Source organism: Talpa occidentalis, unplaced genomic scaffold, assembly GCF_014898055.3.
Source record: "Talpa occidentalis isolate TD23 unplaced genomic scaffold, MPIMG_talOcc4v2.1, whole genome shotgun sequence".
Taxonomy (NCBI): Eukaryota; Metazoa; Chordata; class Mammalia; order Eulipotyphla; family Talpidae; genus Talpa; species Talpa occidentalis.
Window position 1 is genome coordinate 20,500,681 of NW_026555331.1, and position 16,642 is coordinate 20,517,322.

Below are 16,642 nucleotides of genomic sequence, written 5' to 3' on the forward strand. Positions count from 1 at the left end.
TAGATTTTGAAGGAATGATTTATAAAACACCTGAATCTGGATTTACCTGTGTGTGTATATATATATATATTTTTTCCTCATATTCTGTTATGACAGGTGTCCACAACAAGATTGACAAAGAAAAGGAAGTACTAATTGGGGTGCAGGTGGTGAAAATCTTTTCTGAAAGATTTGTATGTGTATGTGTATGTTTCTGTGTATGTTTAGATAGATTCTAAAGTTTATATTGAACGTGAAAGTAAAGATTGACTAGATTACCTATCCAAAAATCTAATGGGTGAGCTCATTTCTGTCCTGACAGTTTCTACAGCCTTGTACATAGGTATCAAATCACTATTCTTTCTCATTAGGTGAGTGTGTAAATAGGAGCCATGGTCCCAGGAATAGCCTGGAATTGTGGGCATCCTCTCAGACTTGAACTTTACAATGACCTCACCACTAGTATCTGGCTCTGTGTTTAAAATTCCCTGTTTCAGAGATACTTCAGCATCTACCAAGCCTATTTTCATTGTATTTATTTATTTTTAATCTCTTATTTTAATCTTTGGAGTTATGAGGAATGCAGTAATAATGAAACAAATCCAAAAGCCCATAAAGCTAGAGCCTGGGATTTGCAATGGTAAGATAGGGAGGCCATTCTGTACACAGAATTTCTCTATGTCTCCCAGAAACACTCACCAGACTATGTTGGGCTCTACTATAAACACAGTGCTAGACTCATTTCCCCTGGACACCTGTTTACTATAGGTCTTTCTGTTCTGTATTCCATCCTGTGTTCTATATTCCGTCCTGTGTTACCGGTACAGATTGATCTAGAGTCAAAGACTGAGTAGAATTGAGAGGAATGGGATTTATTGATTATCACAGAGAAGTATGTGGGCTGGACCTACTCTCTTAGGCGTTTGAGAACTACTGATTGTAACTCTCAGTGCAATCCTGGGTCTCTCTCTAGCCTCCTTCAATATACTTCATTCACTGAACTCCTTGCCACATTTCAGTCCCTGACTTAATTTTAATGAGATAAAATTTACATTATTATCAGATATTAGATAAATTTATTACATAGGCGGAAGTATTTTAAATTGATAAATTTGGTAAACAGCATTGAAATAATAACTAAGAAATTAGGGCATTTTTTCAATGAGATCTGTATAAATTAGTTAGTTGAGAGATAACATTGTTTATGTTGTATATTTATACACTTACAATTTGGATATCTGAGATCATATATATTTATTTCCTGTTTTGTTTCTCAGCGTTCTATTATAGTTGTAATCCTTGGCAATTGCACACTCTTTTCAAATACTGATTCCAAATCTTTAATGATAATGGATCCTGACTTTCTTTTAATGTTGATAACAATACTGGAAAACAAAAACAAACCTTTGAAATGATTCTCTTCACATCTAAGCAGCTTAGTTTTCTTGCTCCATTAATACTGTTTTGTTTTAAAAATTTACATATGCTCACATTAGTGATTTTCTTCTTTGAAAATTACCCTCTAAAGCAGCCTCTCTGGAGCACTGTGTTCAGCCAAAGTTGTTTTGCTGGTAAGTGTCTTATGTGACATAAAACCAAATGAATTTGGGAAACTGGTACACATTGAACTGACTCCCCATTCTATAACTGCTTGGATTTGGGGGCCTGTAATTGCTAATGTATGTTGTATATCTCTGACAAGAGTATATAAAATATACATACAGTTTCCATCAAACTTAAGTTGACTAAGGGGCCTCGTTACATTTTTTTTTTTTAAGTTAGTATCGTGGAAAATTTAGAGAAAAGTTCTTGTTATCGGTGCTTTATTTATTTATTTATTTTTGAAAGATTTATTTATTTATGCATACAAGAGCTGGGGTACAGCCAAAGATGTGGGAGGGATGAGAGGACTCACCAGAGACAGAGTGGGGAACAGAACAGGCAAACTGAAATACTCTGCTGAGGGAAGCAGCAAGAGAGACAGGAGAGGTCTGCCTCCCCATGTGGGTTTCTTTCTGGCTGGCTGGGGATTGAATTTGTGCTGCAGAGGCGCAGATTGCTTCATACTGTGGTGCTTAACCCCTTGTGCCACCAGGAAGGCCCCTCATCAGTGCTTTAAATAGTTACTGTAGTAAAATCCAAGACTCAGCTTAGCAGGGCAGACTGTTTTGAAATAATAGTTTTTGAAAAAAAGTCTTATAGCTAAAGATTTCTAAACTTGTTACTTACCTAAATTACATGGGATTCTGTGTGTACTTTCTGTGTTTTTCATCTGTAAAACTTCTCTCATCCTAGGAATCAGGAAAAAGTGATTTACCTTTTGGACTATCAGAAGTTATTCTCAGGTTTAACAGCTTTAAATATAATCAGTTTTCTTTTTGGGGAAATTTCATGTACTTAATCAGAATGAAAAATGATTCCAACCTCCTTGTGTATATAATTTGTTTTTATCAGAAAGAAAAATGATGCTAAGTTGTTTAAGCAGTCAGTACTAACTAGGGTGATTTCTAAATCAGATTTCATATCCATCCAGACTATTTATTAATTTCAAAGAAATTTTAAAAATACATACAGGGGGCCTCCCCGGTGGCACAGCGGTTGAGCGCTGGGTTGCGAAGCTGCCCGCGGCCTCTGCGTCGGTTCGATCCCCGGCTGCTCCCCGACCACCGGAGGAGGGTCCCACATGGCGCGCAGACCTCTCCTGCAGCCCGCTGCTCCCCTCAGCAGTGTCCTTCGGTCCTTCTGCCTGTTCTGCTCCCCGCTCTGGCTCTGGTGAATTCTCTCGCCCTCCCGCGCTTCTGACTGTACCCAGTGCATGTATAAACAAAACAAACAAACAAACAAATAAAAAAAAAAAACAACATGCCTCTATTAAAAAAAAAAAATACATACAGGACAAAGATTCCTTACCTCTTGGAATATATCTATATATCTATATCTAGATATATATATATATAGATTATATGTAATGTGAAAATTGAACTTATTTCCAATTCCTTTTTATTGTCTGGCTATATTTGCTGACTTGTGATATTTGTGCCTCCTGTTGGATACATTCTTCATTCACTTATTGGACAACTGGTCCTCAGATGGGGGAGATCTTTTAAGCTACCTGTTAAATCACAAGGATGAGACAGTGGTTTGTGACTTACTTGCCAGTTTTTTTGAGTAAGAACTGTTCCATAAGATGGCACAAACTACTCCTTGGCTTTGACTCTTTAACATATATACATGTTATGCATTGTAGATCAATAACACATATAAATTTTATAGTAAAGATTGGCTATAACAATACACACATATATGGCTTTTGTGTATTTATAGATGTATAAACTCAAGCGTGCGTTGACAATATTTGTTTTAATCTTATATATTTTTAGCACTCTAAAAAATTAAAAATTTAGCAAAAGCCTTGCTTCCTAAACTAGACTTACCAATGCTGTGAAAACAATGAGAATTTTTATTGAATCTTCATGGTGTGCATTGTTAGTTTCACTATACTTTATATGTGCATTAATACACTAAATAGATTTGCAGTGATTGACACAGATTTCTTATGTGAGAACTGAGACAACTGTTAGTGAGTTATATTGCTGGATTGAGTTATTATTGAGATTCTCTTTTCTATTGAAAATCAGGTTGGAAAATAGACAAAGCAACATCTATTGTAAAATTAATCTACCTTTAAAATACAGAGATATTTTGGGGCAAATGCTGGCAAGAAAGCGAAAGGCATTCCTACAAAGCATATCACTTATTATTTTCTTTACCAGTGAAAATCTCATTTACATACAAATAAAATGTCAATTCACATCATAGCCATTGAGATAAATAGATATATGTGTAAGTTTCCTTGTACTCCTCTTTTTGAACTGAGTGCTATGTTTGGCATGGACCAGTTGAACTATTCTAAGTCTAACAAAGAGGTGAGGGGTGAAATTGAGCCTGGGTTGAGAACACTTGCACTCAAATCGACCTGTTTAAATCAACAGTTGTCACTGTAGATTATTTAAATTGTTTTTTTGTTGTTTAAGGGGAAAACAAGGTATGTGTGGGAAATGCTTGCTAGCATTCTTAATTTGCTTAGTGAAATTGTGACCTTATTCAAATCAGAGTTTTTAATACATTTGCCTCTCACCTGTTATGAAAGGAAAAATAATCAATTCCCCTTTCCTTTTGATAATCCACAATGTTTACTTGCTTTGTTTTAGTTCCCCATTTAGTGAAAACAGGCACTTTTTTTTTTTTCCAGATATATTCTACAGCTTCATTTAGACTTCTAGCACAAAGTCTTTAAGGGCAAAAAAAAAAAAATGTTTAGCAATTTTCTTAGAATAATAAAATGATTCATGAAATTCTTCCTCTGCAATGCATATATATGACGTTACTACTGACCAGCCTGTCTCATTTTACCTAACTATTACATTTGAAATTAGATATTTGAAATACAGAGAATATAACATAATGAAATAAAAGTTTAATAAATATGTTTGGGCCAGCATCAAAAGTCTTTGAAATAGGATATCTAAATAATGTGTATTTTATCTCAGAGAGGCTTGGGTTAGTTCTAGTGTCCAGATGACTATTAATGGGTCTTGTGCTCTGAAGCATATGTTAATAGAAACGATCATTTTGGATTAATTTGATGTGAATTAATAAGAGATTTATTTGATGGGAGTTGTTTGAAGGTGATGACATTTAAATCTCAACAGGATTTAAGATGTCCAAAAATACCTTTAAAGATTCAGGAACAATCAATTCAGAGAGAACAAATTAAATAGACATGGTTAGCAAAGAACAAGATCTGACATTGGGTTTATGAAGTTTAAAGCAGTTTATAAAAAAAAGCTATCTATTGTTGCAGTATTACTTTGGAATTTCAAGTAATAGAAAATACATGAACTCCTTCAGCAATTCTTTTTGTGAATTGGATAAACAATCTTCTCTTGCATTTTATAGTTCACTTAAGCAATCTGATTTTGATCTGTATATGTGGAGTAGACAGGATTCAAGTTTTTTTTCCCCCTAAAACAATGAGCAAACACATATGTTCTTTAAAAACTGAACTTTATATGTTGTTCATATGGAAGTGATCTAGTTTGCTATAGGCCCAAAATTTGACCTTCCTTTTATTTTACTATCACTTGCGTAATTCTTTAAATTCTTTGTGGGGGATTTTTGATCAAAAGAAATAAGTTTCTCTTCTTTTATTCTTTTAATTTTTTTAATAAAGTCTACATGAAATGTGTAATTAATAACTCAATACTAGGTTGATGATACAAACAAGCATGGAAGAAACTTTATTAAAGAGAAAACAAGCAAGTCTTTTCATTTTCTATTAAATTTTGATTTCAAACACTTGAAAGTTTTATTATCTGGAAAAGCCATAAGAAAATGTTATCTGGTATTATATATTATAAGGATAAAAACTGATACTTATGATAAAATTTGTACTCAGTAGGACTTGAGACTAAGGTCAAATTATACAGTCTTGGTCCCCTAACTTTTAAGTCATATCTATATAAATTTGTTATCTATCTGGGTGTCTGTCTGTCTATCTATATCTATCTATCTGGTGAGTTTAGCTGATATAATATTTGTACATATACATTTATTGAATGAATCAGTGAATCAATTAATATTGGAAAAAATAAATGAGTGAATGGTAGACATCAGTGGTATTTATAACACTCTTAGTTGTTGCTTTAATTTTCCATAGTCTTTCAGGGAAATTAGATAAAGTTTTTCTATGGTAAAACTGAAGTGCTTAAACCATGAACCAGAGCCACTATAGAGCCTCAAAGGCAGGGGGTATTTTAAAAATAATTTATTCTAATTCCCTCATTATACAGATAAGAACAGAGGCTCAGAGAAAGTGAAGGAAGTTGCTCTTGATTACATCAGCAGGTAATTTGAATCATGTTCAGAAAGTGGATATAAGATTACTATACCATTCTTTCTCTTTAGGCTTAATTATTTACTTTGCTTCATTCAGATCAGCATGGTGCAAAGTACATATTCTGTATTTGTACTTACTTTCAAGAAGTTTCTCATCTAATGAAGATAATTCCTAGTTCTCATCTACTTTGAATATTTAATATTAGCTCTTTTAAAATTATTTTAATAGTTAATTTCTTAGGTTGAATAATTCATTTGATTATCTATTACAAGGTTTTTGGGAGCCATAAACACACACATACACACACACATATGTATAATTAAACTAAAATCATTGTTGGTTAATTCCCAATATTGAGGTAATACTAGGAAACTCAGATTCGTTTTGCTTTGAAGTTGCCATTCTCAGAACATAAGTCAGTTTTCTATAGAAAAGGGATTTTTTCCTTATATTTTTACACATTTTAATCAGTAAAAAATAAATTTTAATTCCTAACGCTAATTATTTCCACTGCATAAATCTATGTAAATGATACTTTAATGTGAACTAGTACAATATCCTATTATTTTTAATAACAAACTTTTTTTTACTGAAAATGCAAAGAAAGCTTTTAAAGTTTTAATTTAGAAGGAAGTAATTAAAAAGTAGGGATTGAGATATTTGCAGGTCTTATATCTTAGTACTGTAAATTAATACAAATAGAGCATTTTGAAGAAGCTAAATATATTTAATCTGCTTAAATACCTTGGCACCTAATATGCTTTCACATCATGTTTAAGGAGCAGTCATGTGTTTCTGTAGATGGAGAATGATGAAAATGTATGAATGTTCACTATTAACCACACCCTTACTCCCATCCCCATGTCAGTTTTGTATCTTACAATTAAATAAGGGACTTTGTTAGCAAATTTGAGCCTTGTAGTTTTCAATTATATTCTTCAACTTAGAGTCCCATTCTTTACAGCGGTGGTTATTTATAGTAGACCTGTTATAATTGGCATTTTGAAAGTTCTGGTAGTCAGTGTGAGGGATATTGCCATATAGTGGAATGAAAAAAATTATAATAGTTGCCAAAGCTGATGTCTAAGCCTCATTGTGTAATGTTATATAACAAAATTATATTAGTACTATTAACGCAGTATTTGCCTCTTTTTCATTCGATAATAAAAATGATGGTACAGTGATGGCTTAAGGTTGGTGTACCATATACGAGCTTGTTTATCAAGCGTGCAAAATGGAAGATATTAAAAATAGCCAAAAAGCTAATGTAATATGGTACAGGCTGTTTCTGTATTGGTAAGGCTGACATGGAATGATGAACTCTTGATGGTGTTGTAGTAGTTCTTTTTTTAAAGATTTATTTTTATTTATTTATACACACAAAAACTGGGGTATAGGCTAGAGGCGTGGGCGGGGTGGGTGAGAGGATTTACCAGAGACAGAGTGGGGAGCAAAATAGGCAGATCTACTGAAATATACTGCTGAGAGGAGCAGCGAGTGAGACAAGAGAGGTCTGCTATGCCATGTGGGTCAGCTCCCTAATTGGGGATTGAACTCATGTCACAGTGGCTGGTGATAGCTTGAGAGTGCTGAGCCTGTAACCCCTGCACTCCCAGGGAGGCCCCGTTGCAGTAGTTCTTGACTGCCTGTGGGTTGCGCTGGTGCTGTGAATCTGGCAGAGATTGGCAATGGGTACCACTTCCTGTCTTCAGCTGTAACTGGGCAGTGTGAGCAAGTGTACTTTGTATCTTCTGCAAAAGCATGTCCCTTTGATGTTTACTAAAAAAGATCTCTTTCCCACCCCAGCATGGGGTAAGTATTATAGTCTAGCATGGAGGGGGGGTGTTTAGAGTTTAAATAATTTCACGAACATCACGGTCCATTATAAAAATGATTTCTCTAATCTTTTCTATCAAATTCTTCCTTATCTTGCTATATTGTGAAAACCCAGGGGAGGGAGAAGATGTTGCTCAAGGTTAGCTCATTCTTTTATCAGGCTTCTAGCAAGTAGTCCGTAGTGTGGCATATTTCTGTATTTTAGGTGTGATACCATTAAGTATGTTTACATCACTTAGGAAGGAAAATATTTTTCTTTGTTTTGTTTTGCAGATGTACAGATCAGCGCTCAAAATGTCTTCTGTGTCCTCTGAGCGTCTTCTAAGACAATTGCATTAGCCTCCTGCTAGTTGACTAATAGAATTAATAATTGTAAAAAGCATTCTAAAGCCACATGCCTTATGAAGTCAATGCTGGGTATGATTTTACAAGTATGTGATCTATTTTTTCAAGTGAATATGTTAACTGGAAAAGTTTTGGCACACAGGAAAACACCATGCAATCTGTTATATGTCTTAAAGATAATAACTTGAGGGTGGCTATAGTTCTGACTGGATCTAACTTATGACTTGTTAGGGGAGTTTCTTCCACTTAGAAGTATTGCATATGTGCTTATATTTACATAATATGTCATTCTAAAAAATTATGGTGATATAATGCCAGTAAAAAAAAAATATTTTTTCCTATAGCTACTTCAAAGTATAGTTAACTAAATTAACTACCGTTTTTAAAAAACAACTAAAAGGAACATGCCCCTTCCCCCACAACAAAAATAAAACCCAATGACCTTTCTGATACTTCTTTGAAGTTTTAGAAGTTTAGCATTCTTTGCAATGTATATTATTAAGGGCTGTATTCAGCACAAGGAAGCAGTGAGTCATGGTCTCTAAAGGTCTATTATTGGGTGGAAGAAGGAACTGAAATTTAGAAGGATGATAATTTAATTAAATAATATTTTCTCTCAGTCATTGTAGATGCTGGCTGAATAGTTTTTAATCTGATCCATTGCTTTCCTTTGTGATCACAATAAATCAGCAAGATCCAATTTTTTGTTCTGAAAAATAGGTTAATATTTTAAATATCAGCATACTTATATTTATGCACTTTTATGTATTTTATCTTAGGTCCCTTGCTATGTGAATTGTTGCTCTTTTGCTGATCACCTTGACTATATATTTCAACTATTTTCTTTTCATTTTCATGAAAGGATGATTTTAGTGAATTCGATTATTTCATCCTCACAAATCCTACCGTTCATACATAAATTTTGCCTTTTCTGTGCAACCTCATTTATTTCATTTTGGTGCATCATTTTTTAGACTTTTATTTACATGAAGGACAGATGTTAAAATACAAGTGATACGGTTATTCAGCTTTTTCCAAAGAAATATTAATTTTAGTAGTTAAAGACATTATGTAGAATGGGAAAAATAAAAACAAATAGGACATTCTGGAAGGAACAGCAAGAGATGCTATAACAATTATTCACATTTTTGTATATAGTGACTGGTATTCTGTAAACTAGGATGTCTTTTTCTGTAGTCCAAGTAAAAACTGTCTATTTTTTGCTCAGGCTGATACTTTAAGCAATTTCTTAAGCTTCCCTTTTATTCCTTTCAATTTTAGTTTTCCCTTTGTTGAAAACCAATAAAATTTCCCTCCAGTCTCTCAAGAGCTGGTACAACTTCCTGAGTCACACCACTTCAGACAGGAATAGAGGGTCTCCTAAATGTCGACAACAACACATAGGACATTAAAATGCAATCATTAAAAAAATGAGTTAACCCATGTCCCACTTTTAAGCGATGACTACCTAGCTCAGTTAACTAGTTTCAGGGCCTATTGGTAATGACACCAATGTGAGGACCAGGTGTCTCCTCTCCTCCCCCAGAGGTTGGACCACTCTACTTTACTCCAAAATCATCACTTTCGCTTGAAATTTCAGTGCTTCACCTCGTGTTTCTGCTGTTTTTGGTCCAAAAAATAATTTCATGGGTTTTTAATGACTAACATCATCGGTGTATGAGAAGAACAGTGTACTTTCTGAAGTATGAATATTCTAACACTTTCAACAAAATGAATTTTTACCTTATAAATGGTTCCTGATACTCTTGCTTGTGCACTTTTTTGGTTCAGTGATTCACATTGTAAAATTTTTGCATGACCAACTTCTTGGAAGCAAAGGTCCACCCATACACCCTAAATCAGAGTGGTTGCTCAGTATTTATGAGAAATTTCGACAAAAATGACAAAAACATATCATTAATTAGGATTTTCCCAGAACATCTTAGATAATCATGGTCCAACTCACTCTTAAATCTGTCCTTGTGGCAGAGTCAGCTAGTAAAAAAGGTTATTTTATTAGTCAGTAGCAGGTAGATTATTTTCCCTCAGAAACTCTGGGGTAATGAGTGAAGACTAAGAAACAGAGGTCAAAAAACTCACTCCTTGACTAGCCTTTGTAAGGCATTCTTTAATTGACAAAATACAAATTGTTTCTTATCTCTCTAGGACCTTAGAGTTCTGATTCATTAACCTCCACAAGAGGAATTTGTCATAGCCTTCTTATTTTAATTATACACACTGATACCACTAATTTGAAAGACATGTAGGATACTGTTCATTTTTGCCATTTTGAACTACAAAATGGCAGTGTCTTAGGGCTCAATTCAATATTTTGCTTAAGTCAACTTGCAGTGTGCTCCCAATAGTGGAATTAGTGCCATTTCCATCAGGCTGTACATTGAAACCCTGAGCCCAGCTAAGTTCACTGCATGCTGGATGGAGTCCTGGCTGACCAGCATGGTGTGTGTCAGACCCTCCTGTTGACTCATGCGAGACCCCCAACCGGCATCTGGGGCTTAAGGAGCTTTGTCTATAGGGCAGAAAGAAAACATTTGTCATCCTCTATTCCTGAAAGTTGTGTAGCTGTGTTCTCTGTTCATAATATGCTATTTCTATCTATGGGACTATAGGACATTTTAGTTGGATCTATGTATCTGGTTGCACAGTGTTTAGTAACATTGAGTTTCAATTTATGTTGTTTTATGCACACATGCATATCATTTAAAAAACATGTATAAAAATGTATTGTATAAATACATATCCATATTATAAACTGTGTAATGTGCATAAATATAGAGGCGCCTATATATTTATATATATCATTGACTGTAACTGAAGAAGGAAATTGGGCAAGAAATATAATTGGTAGGAAGGATAGAGTTAGTAATCATAATGAACCCTTTGGTGTTCATAAAGCATTTAAAACAATAGTTATTTCTTGTGACATAAGCAATTTTAACTGTAAATTGTTTAGTCTCAAATTTTTGCTATTTTTAAAAAATAAGTTATTTTATTCTAGAGGCAAGTTTTTATGCATCTCAGAAAGCCTTGAATAGAATACGTTAAATGTTCTAATATCAGTTACATGTATGAAACTTTAAAATAACCCTGTGACTCTCTTTTCCTTGTATTTTTGTAGATATGGTCCGGAAAAAGAACCCCCCTCTGAGAAACGTTGCTAGCGAAGGCGAGGGCCAGACCCTGGAGCCTCTAGGTACAGAAAGCAAGGTATCTGGAAAGAACAAAGAATTTCCTGCAGATCAGATGTCAGAAAATACGGATCAGAGTGATGCTGCAGAACTAAATAATAAGGAGGAACATAGCTTGCATGTCCAAGATTCATCTTCTAGCAGTAAGAAGGACTTAAAAAGCTCAGTCCTGACTGAGAAGGCTGGCTTCAATTATGAAAGCCCCAGTAAGGGAGGAAGCCTTCCCTCCTTTCCACACGATGAGGTGACAGAGAGAAATATGTTGGTTTTCTCATCTCCAGCTGCTGGGGGAGTCTGTGAGCCCTTGAAGTCTCCTCAAAGTACAGAGGCAGATGACCCTCAAGATATGGCCTGCACCCCATCCGGGGACTCAGTGGAGACAAAGGAAGATCTTAAGATGTCGCCAAAGGCTACTGAGGAAACAGGGCAAGTTCAGAGTGGTCAAGCCAACTGTCAAGGCTCAAGCCCAGTTTCAGTGGCCTCAAAAATCCCACAAGTGCCTTCAGATGGGGGTGTAAGACTGAACAAATCCAAAAGTGACGTACTGGCAAATGACAACCCAGACCCGGCACCTCTGTCTCCAGAGCTTCAGGACTTTAAATGCAATATCTGTGGATACGGTTACTATGGCAACGACCCCACAGATCTGATTAAGCACTTCCGAAAGTATCACTTAGGACTGCATAACCGCACCAGGCAGGATGCTGAGCTGGACAGCAAAATCTTGGCCCTTCATAACATGGTGCAGTTCAGCCATTCCAAAGACTTCCAGAAGGTCAACCGTTCTGTCCTTTCTGGTGTGCTGCAGGACATCAATTCTTCAAGGCCTGTTTTACTAAATGGGACCTATGATGTACAGGTTTGTGTTTGTCATATGATTTTGTGCAGGGAAGTTACTAGTGATGAGCTGGGAATTCATATGTGCATGTTTAAGTCTAGCTCCTGGTACCAAAAAAGGCAGCCTGTTAGATCTAGCAAAAGAGAAAGACACACTTCATCACCTTGTCATCCAGGTGTGTGTTCAGAGTCGTCCTTGGGCTCTCCTGTTGGGAAATAATCCAAGTATTTCTGTCAGGTCAGGAAAAATCCCTTTTTCTTGGGATTAACCAGGCTTCTTATTTCTGGGCATATTTCATGGTAATGTGATGTTTTTACAGACTTCTCAAAATGACACCAATCTTTATGGTTCTACCTGATAATAATTCATGCTCTGTGCTAGTTTTAGATTTTGCCATAGTTTTCACTCCAGTGAGTGTCTTTCCAGTGTTTTATATTAGAATTTGGTTTTATACTCAGCCCAACCTCAAATTGAACTAAATATGGGTCATGAGAACAGTTGCAGAGATACTCCTTAAAAGGCAACATAATTGCAAATGAAAATTTGAAAAATAAAATTTTCTATTGATTAAACAGAAGTCACTGTGATTGCAAGTACTAGGGACACCAGAATGACCTTGGTGCCTGCCAACAAAGCATTCTTTTCTGCATTTAGAGAAAATAATAATAATTTACTAATTTACTAACTATGACATTTCTACTTTTAATAAGACTAGTATACCTTTTTTTATGTATGCTTCTGTATTTAGTTTATGGCCTATATGAGATAAAAAAAATATTTCAAATACAGTAAAATACAGAACTGTGTCTAAAGAAATGTATTCATTTCATTTTAGCAATTTGAGAGTAGTTGAAACTCATGATCAACTTGAGAAAGTGTATGAGTTTCTGTTACAGTCCGTAGATTTTTATTGTATTATTAAGCCAGGGGATTTCAAAACATATTAGATTTAATATTAACCTTCTTTAGGACTGATTAAAAGAACCAGAGAACTAATGAAATTATATCACACTTATTTGACCTACTAAATCCTTTAAAATATCAGTCATTTTTATCTACTGAATAGCTACAGCACATTTGCTCCACATCTCTCTATTGACCTAGTGCCAATTAAGAAAGACAGGCCAGGGGGTTATAAATAACAGGTAGTGAACATTTTGCAATATTTGTAAGAAGACTCAGAAGAAAAAAATCCCTAAGTCCTTTAAATGTTAGAATGGCAATCTTACCATTCTAAAGGAGAGATAAAGAAAAACTCTTAAAAAGCCATTTTTATCTTTGTAAAGCTCTCTTAAAAAATTCCATCTTACTTTGTGACTTTCCACAAATAGAATGATTTTCTGTGGAGTAGCAAATTAAGCCAACATAGTTATTATGCATGAAAGCTACATGCTTTGAACTGCTGTCTTATTAAAGATCATTTCACTGTCTTATGTCAGATACACTCTGCTGTCAAACTATGATTGGAAAGCAAATACGTGTTTTAGATAAAAGGGTTAGAAGTGAATAATGTCAGTATGTGAAATGGTGTTTTATAATTAGCAAGTAATATGATGTTAATACCTGGATTTCCGGCAGAAGTTTCAGTTTGTTCACTCTGGGGACAACTTCTGAGGGAAGCTGATCTCGGCTGTCAGGAAGGCTCTGAAATGAAGATTACGAAGGCCTAGACTTCGGAAGAATTCAGATTTTTAAACACAGTTCCATTTCCCCCAAACAGTTATTTGTTAGGTCCTTAGTTATTTATAGTAAAGTTTATGTTTGGGTAGAACGAGCTGAACGCTTTTCCTGGGCAGTGATTTTAGAAATAAAACAGATGTGTGAGCTATCTGAGTTTGAACTAATAGAACTAGAAATAAAACAGCTGATCCTCCACTGCTGTCTACTAAATCCTTGCAGCGGCACACAGTAAAGAAGACAAAAAAGTGGTAGGAAATTGCATGCAGGAAGATAATCTTGTTAAGATCAATTTTTTTTTCAAAGAGAAATAATATGGCTATAAATAGAAAAAAGCAATCTGTGGGGAAAAGTGGGTGATTATTTCAAAGAAACAATGGGATTTAGAAACAAGTCTAAAAAGAGTTAACTTCCTTTAATTAACAAAGAGAACATAAAATATACGTATAGGCCAAATGTTAATCTTGAATACTTTGCCTGTACGTCAGATGTTGATGCAGAGTCATGTCTGCATCAAAGATAAGTAACTTATTAATATTTTTATGCTGAAATAAATATTGAACAGTTTCCCTGTATGCTGAATAAAAGCACATCTGAAATTCCCCTTTATACTCACACATGTTTGTGTTGCTAAATGCTGTTTCGAGCGTCTTTCCTGGCCACTTGAACTGAGGAGACTAAAAGCTGTTTGAGATAAAATGCTGACTGTAGGATTTCTTTAATGCAGTTTTGTCAGAAATTTATGGAAAGTTAATGGCTGTGTGTATTCTGATAAAAAGACCTTGATAAATAAGAGCATCTCAGACAAAAAAATCATTCAATTTCAGGAGTTATTTATATAAATCTATAATTTAAGCTAATTGAAGTAATACATGAGCAATTCATTAATCTTTTTCAATTAAACCAGCTTTTTTCGTTTTAACTTTCAGGACAGTTGGTGGTTAATGATAGATTTATGACATTTTAGGCCAAGAAAAAAGGAACAGAAGCCAGAAGTTGAGGACTTAAGAACTCTGTGGCTTTGATCTATGTTTTGGTTTGACATGGGTGGTTTTAAATAATTTGAACTGAGTGTCAACATGAGCTATACAGTTGGGAAAAAAAATAACTTAAACAAATTTTAAGATTTCTTGTTCCAAGTTCAAATTATTTGACATGTATTTGGGAGAATAATTAAGGTTTAGACATATTTGTACTGATAATCGCCTCTCCTGTGTAAATTTTATTACAAACAACAAAGCCAAAAAGTTACAAATTTGTTAAAAAAAATAGTGTCAAATAACCACGTTTCTTTGTACTGCAGAGTAGACAGAGCCCCAGCTGGATGATGGCTTCACTTTAAAGAGTCATCATAAAACCAGCACAGTTTTTTCTGAGTCTGTTGGATTCAGCTTCCTTTCCCCATGACCTCCCCCCACCCCTACACACCTTGAAACCAATTCTTTACCAAGAAAAACAAGATAACGTGACGTGGCTAGCTTAGAGCTAATTGACTCGACCAGAATGTTAATTTCTCAGTTTTCTTTTAATTTTTTCCTGCCAGTTTTACCAATTAATTTACTGAACATTTTAAAAAGAATAATGGATGTAGCCTGATTGGCAAGACTTCCATGTAATTTATACTACCTGCATTCAGCCTTTGAGACTCACCTATGGCCAATAATAGGACAAGAGATTGAGTTCTTCAAAAAGTAATTACAGCTTCTTTCTTTTTAATCTGCTTTATTATGCTTATATTTAAACCATCATTGAATAGAGGCCTGCGTTGTTAAACAGGGACTTGGCTGTTTCATTAGGGCTTAATGTGCTGTGCATTAGGGCTTTTGCGTCATCTTTATGGGGGAGCTCTTAACTCTCAGATCAGGTTATAAAAGTCCGAATCCTGTCAGGTTGTGCTTCCCACGGGAACGTGTTTAAGCTATAAATGCTCACGATGTATATGTGGCTTTTCATATAGTTAGTAAACCTTTGCTGTTATTCTGCATTACTCACAACTCCAGGAAAGTAGTCACATTCCAGCTATTAAATTCATTTTGTCCTTAATGAAATTCTGAGGTTAATGGAAGAATCTGTTAACTTACCAGTGAGTGTCTTGTGTCTGAGCTGGGGCACTACATTTCTGCTGTATAAATATTTTTATCAGAGTTGCACAATATGTCGTGTTAGAAGCAGGAAGAACTGATTTTAGAGATAGGAAGTCATCCTTTGTATTTTCAACATATTTAACTCTATGAACTTTATAAAGCCTTAATATGCACCAGTGTATTCATTTGAACAGGGGGTTAGTTTGACTGAAAGAAAAAAAAAATCAGGGAACTTTAATCTCATTTTGATGTATTTTGACTTTTCTTGAATTTTGCTTCCAAATATTTATTTTTGTCTTGGAGTTTTCTTTGATCTGGAATAGGAGGGAAGTTGTAGATCTTGCAGGTTCTGTTTCTTTGTTTTTCTGAGTAGAGGATAGTTACATTTTAGAAAAATTGGTGAATGAGACTTTAATCAATTCAGACTGTCTATAGAATATAGGATGTTTGGCATATGAACTGGTACTTATTTTCAGGACTGGGTCTCTTTAACAAGTAATAAACTGTGCAAAATAAAACATATGCTCACCCTAAGGCCATAAAGCAAAGCAAAGTTATGGCATTTACCAGGTTATTTTCATCAGTGGAGATGGCTGAGCTGGATAATGTAACCATCAGGATAGAGTCAACCAGTGTGACCATCCTCAGTATTCCCTCTCCCTGCATGATGGTTAAATCTCCGTTTTGCTTTGTTACATGAGGCTCACTACCATAGATGTCAATCCCGCTTTGTCAATCCCACTAAAAATCATTTTAGTTTATTTACTATCATTTA

General features: G+C 34.9%; 1 protein-coding gene across 8 annotated transcripts in view; it reads left to right on the top strand.

The window, feature by feature from the left end:
• Window positions 1–16,642, top strand: part of TRPS1 (transcriptional repressor GATA binding 1) — a 238,118-nt gene that overhangs the window by 35,468 nt on the left and 186,008 nt on the right. For 3 of the 8 annotated variants that reach the window (XM_037502531.2, XM_037502521.2, XM_037502557.2), the window contains 2 exons: window positions 7,988–8,145; window positions 11,199–12,127. In XM_037502531.2, the coding sequence (XP_037358428.2) occupies window positions 8,109–8,145; window positions 11,199–12,127 (966 nt within the window). In that variant the 5' untranslated portion in view covers window positions 7,988–8,108. Of the gene's footprint in view, window positions 1–1,477; window positions 1,551–5,831; window positions 5,887–7,987; window positions 8,146–11,198; window positions 12,128–16,642 lie in introns of those variants that run through there. The other 5 variants (XM_037502572.2, XM_054692019.1, XM_037502540.2 and 2 more) reach the window with 4 other exon arrangements.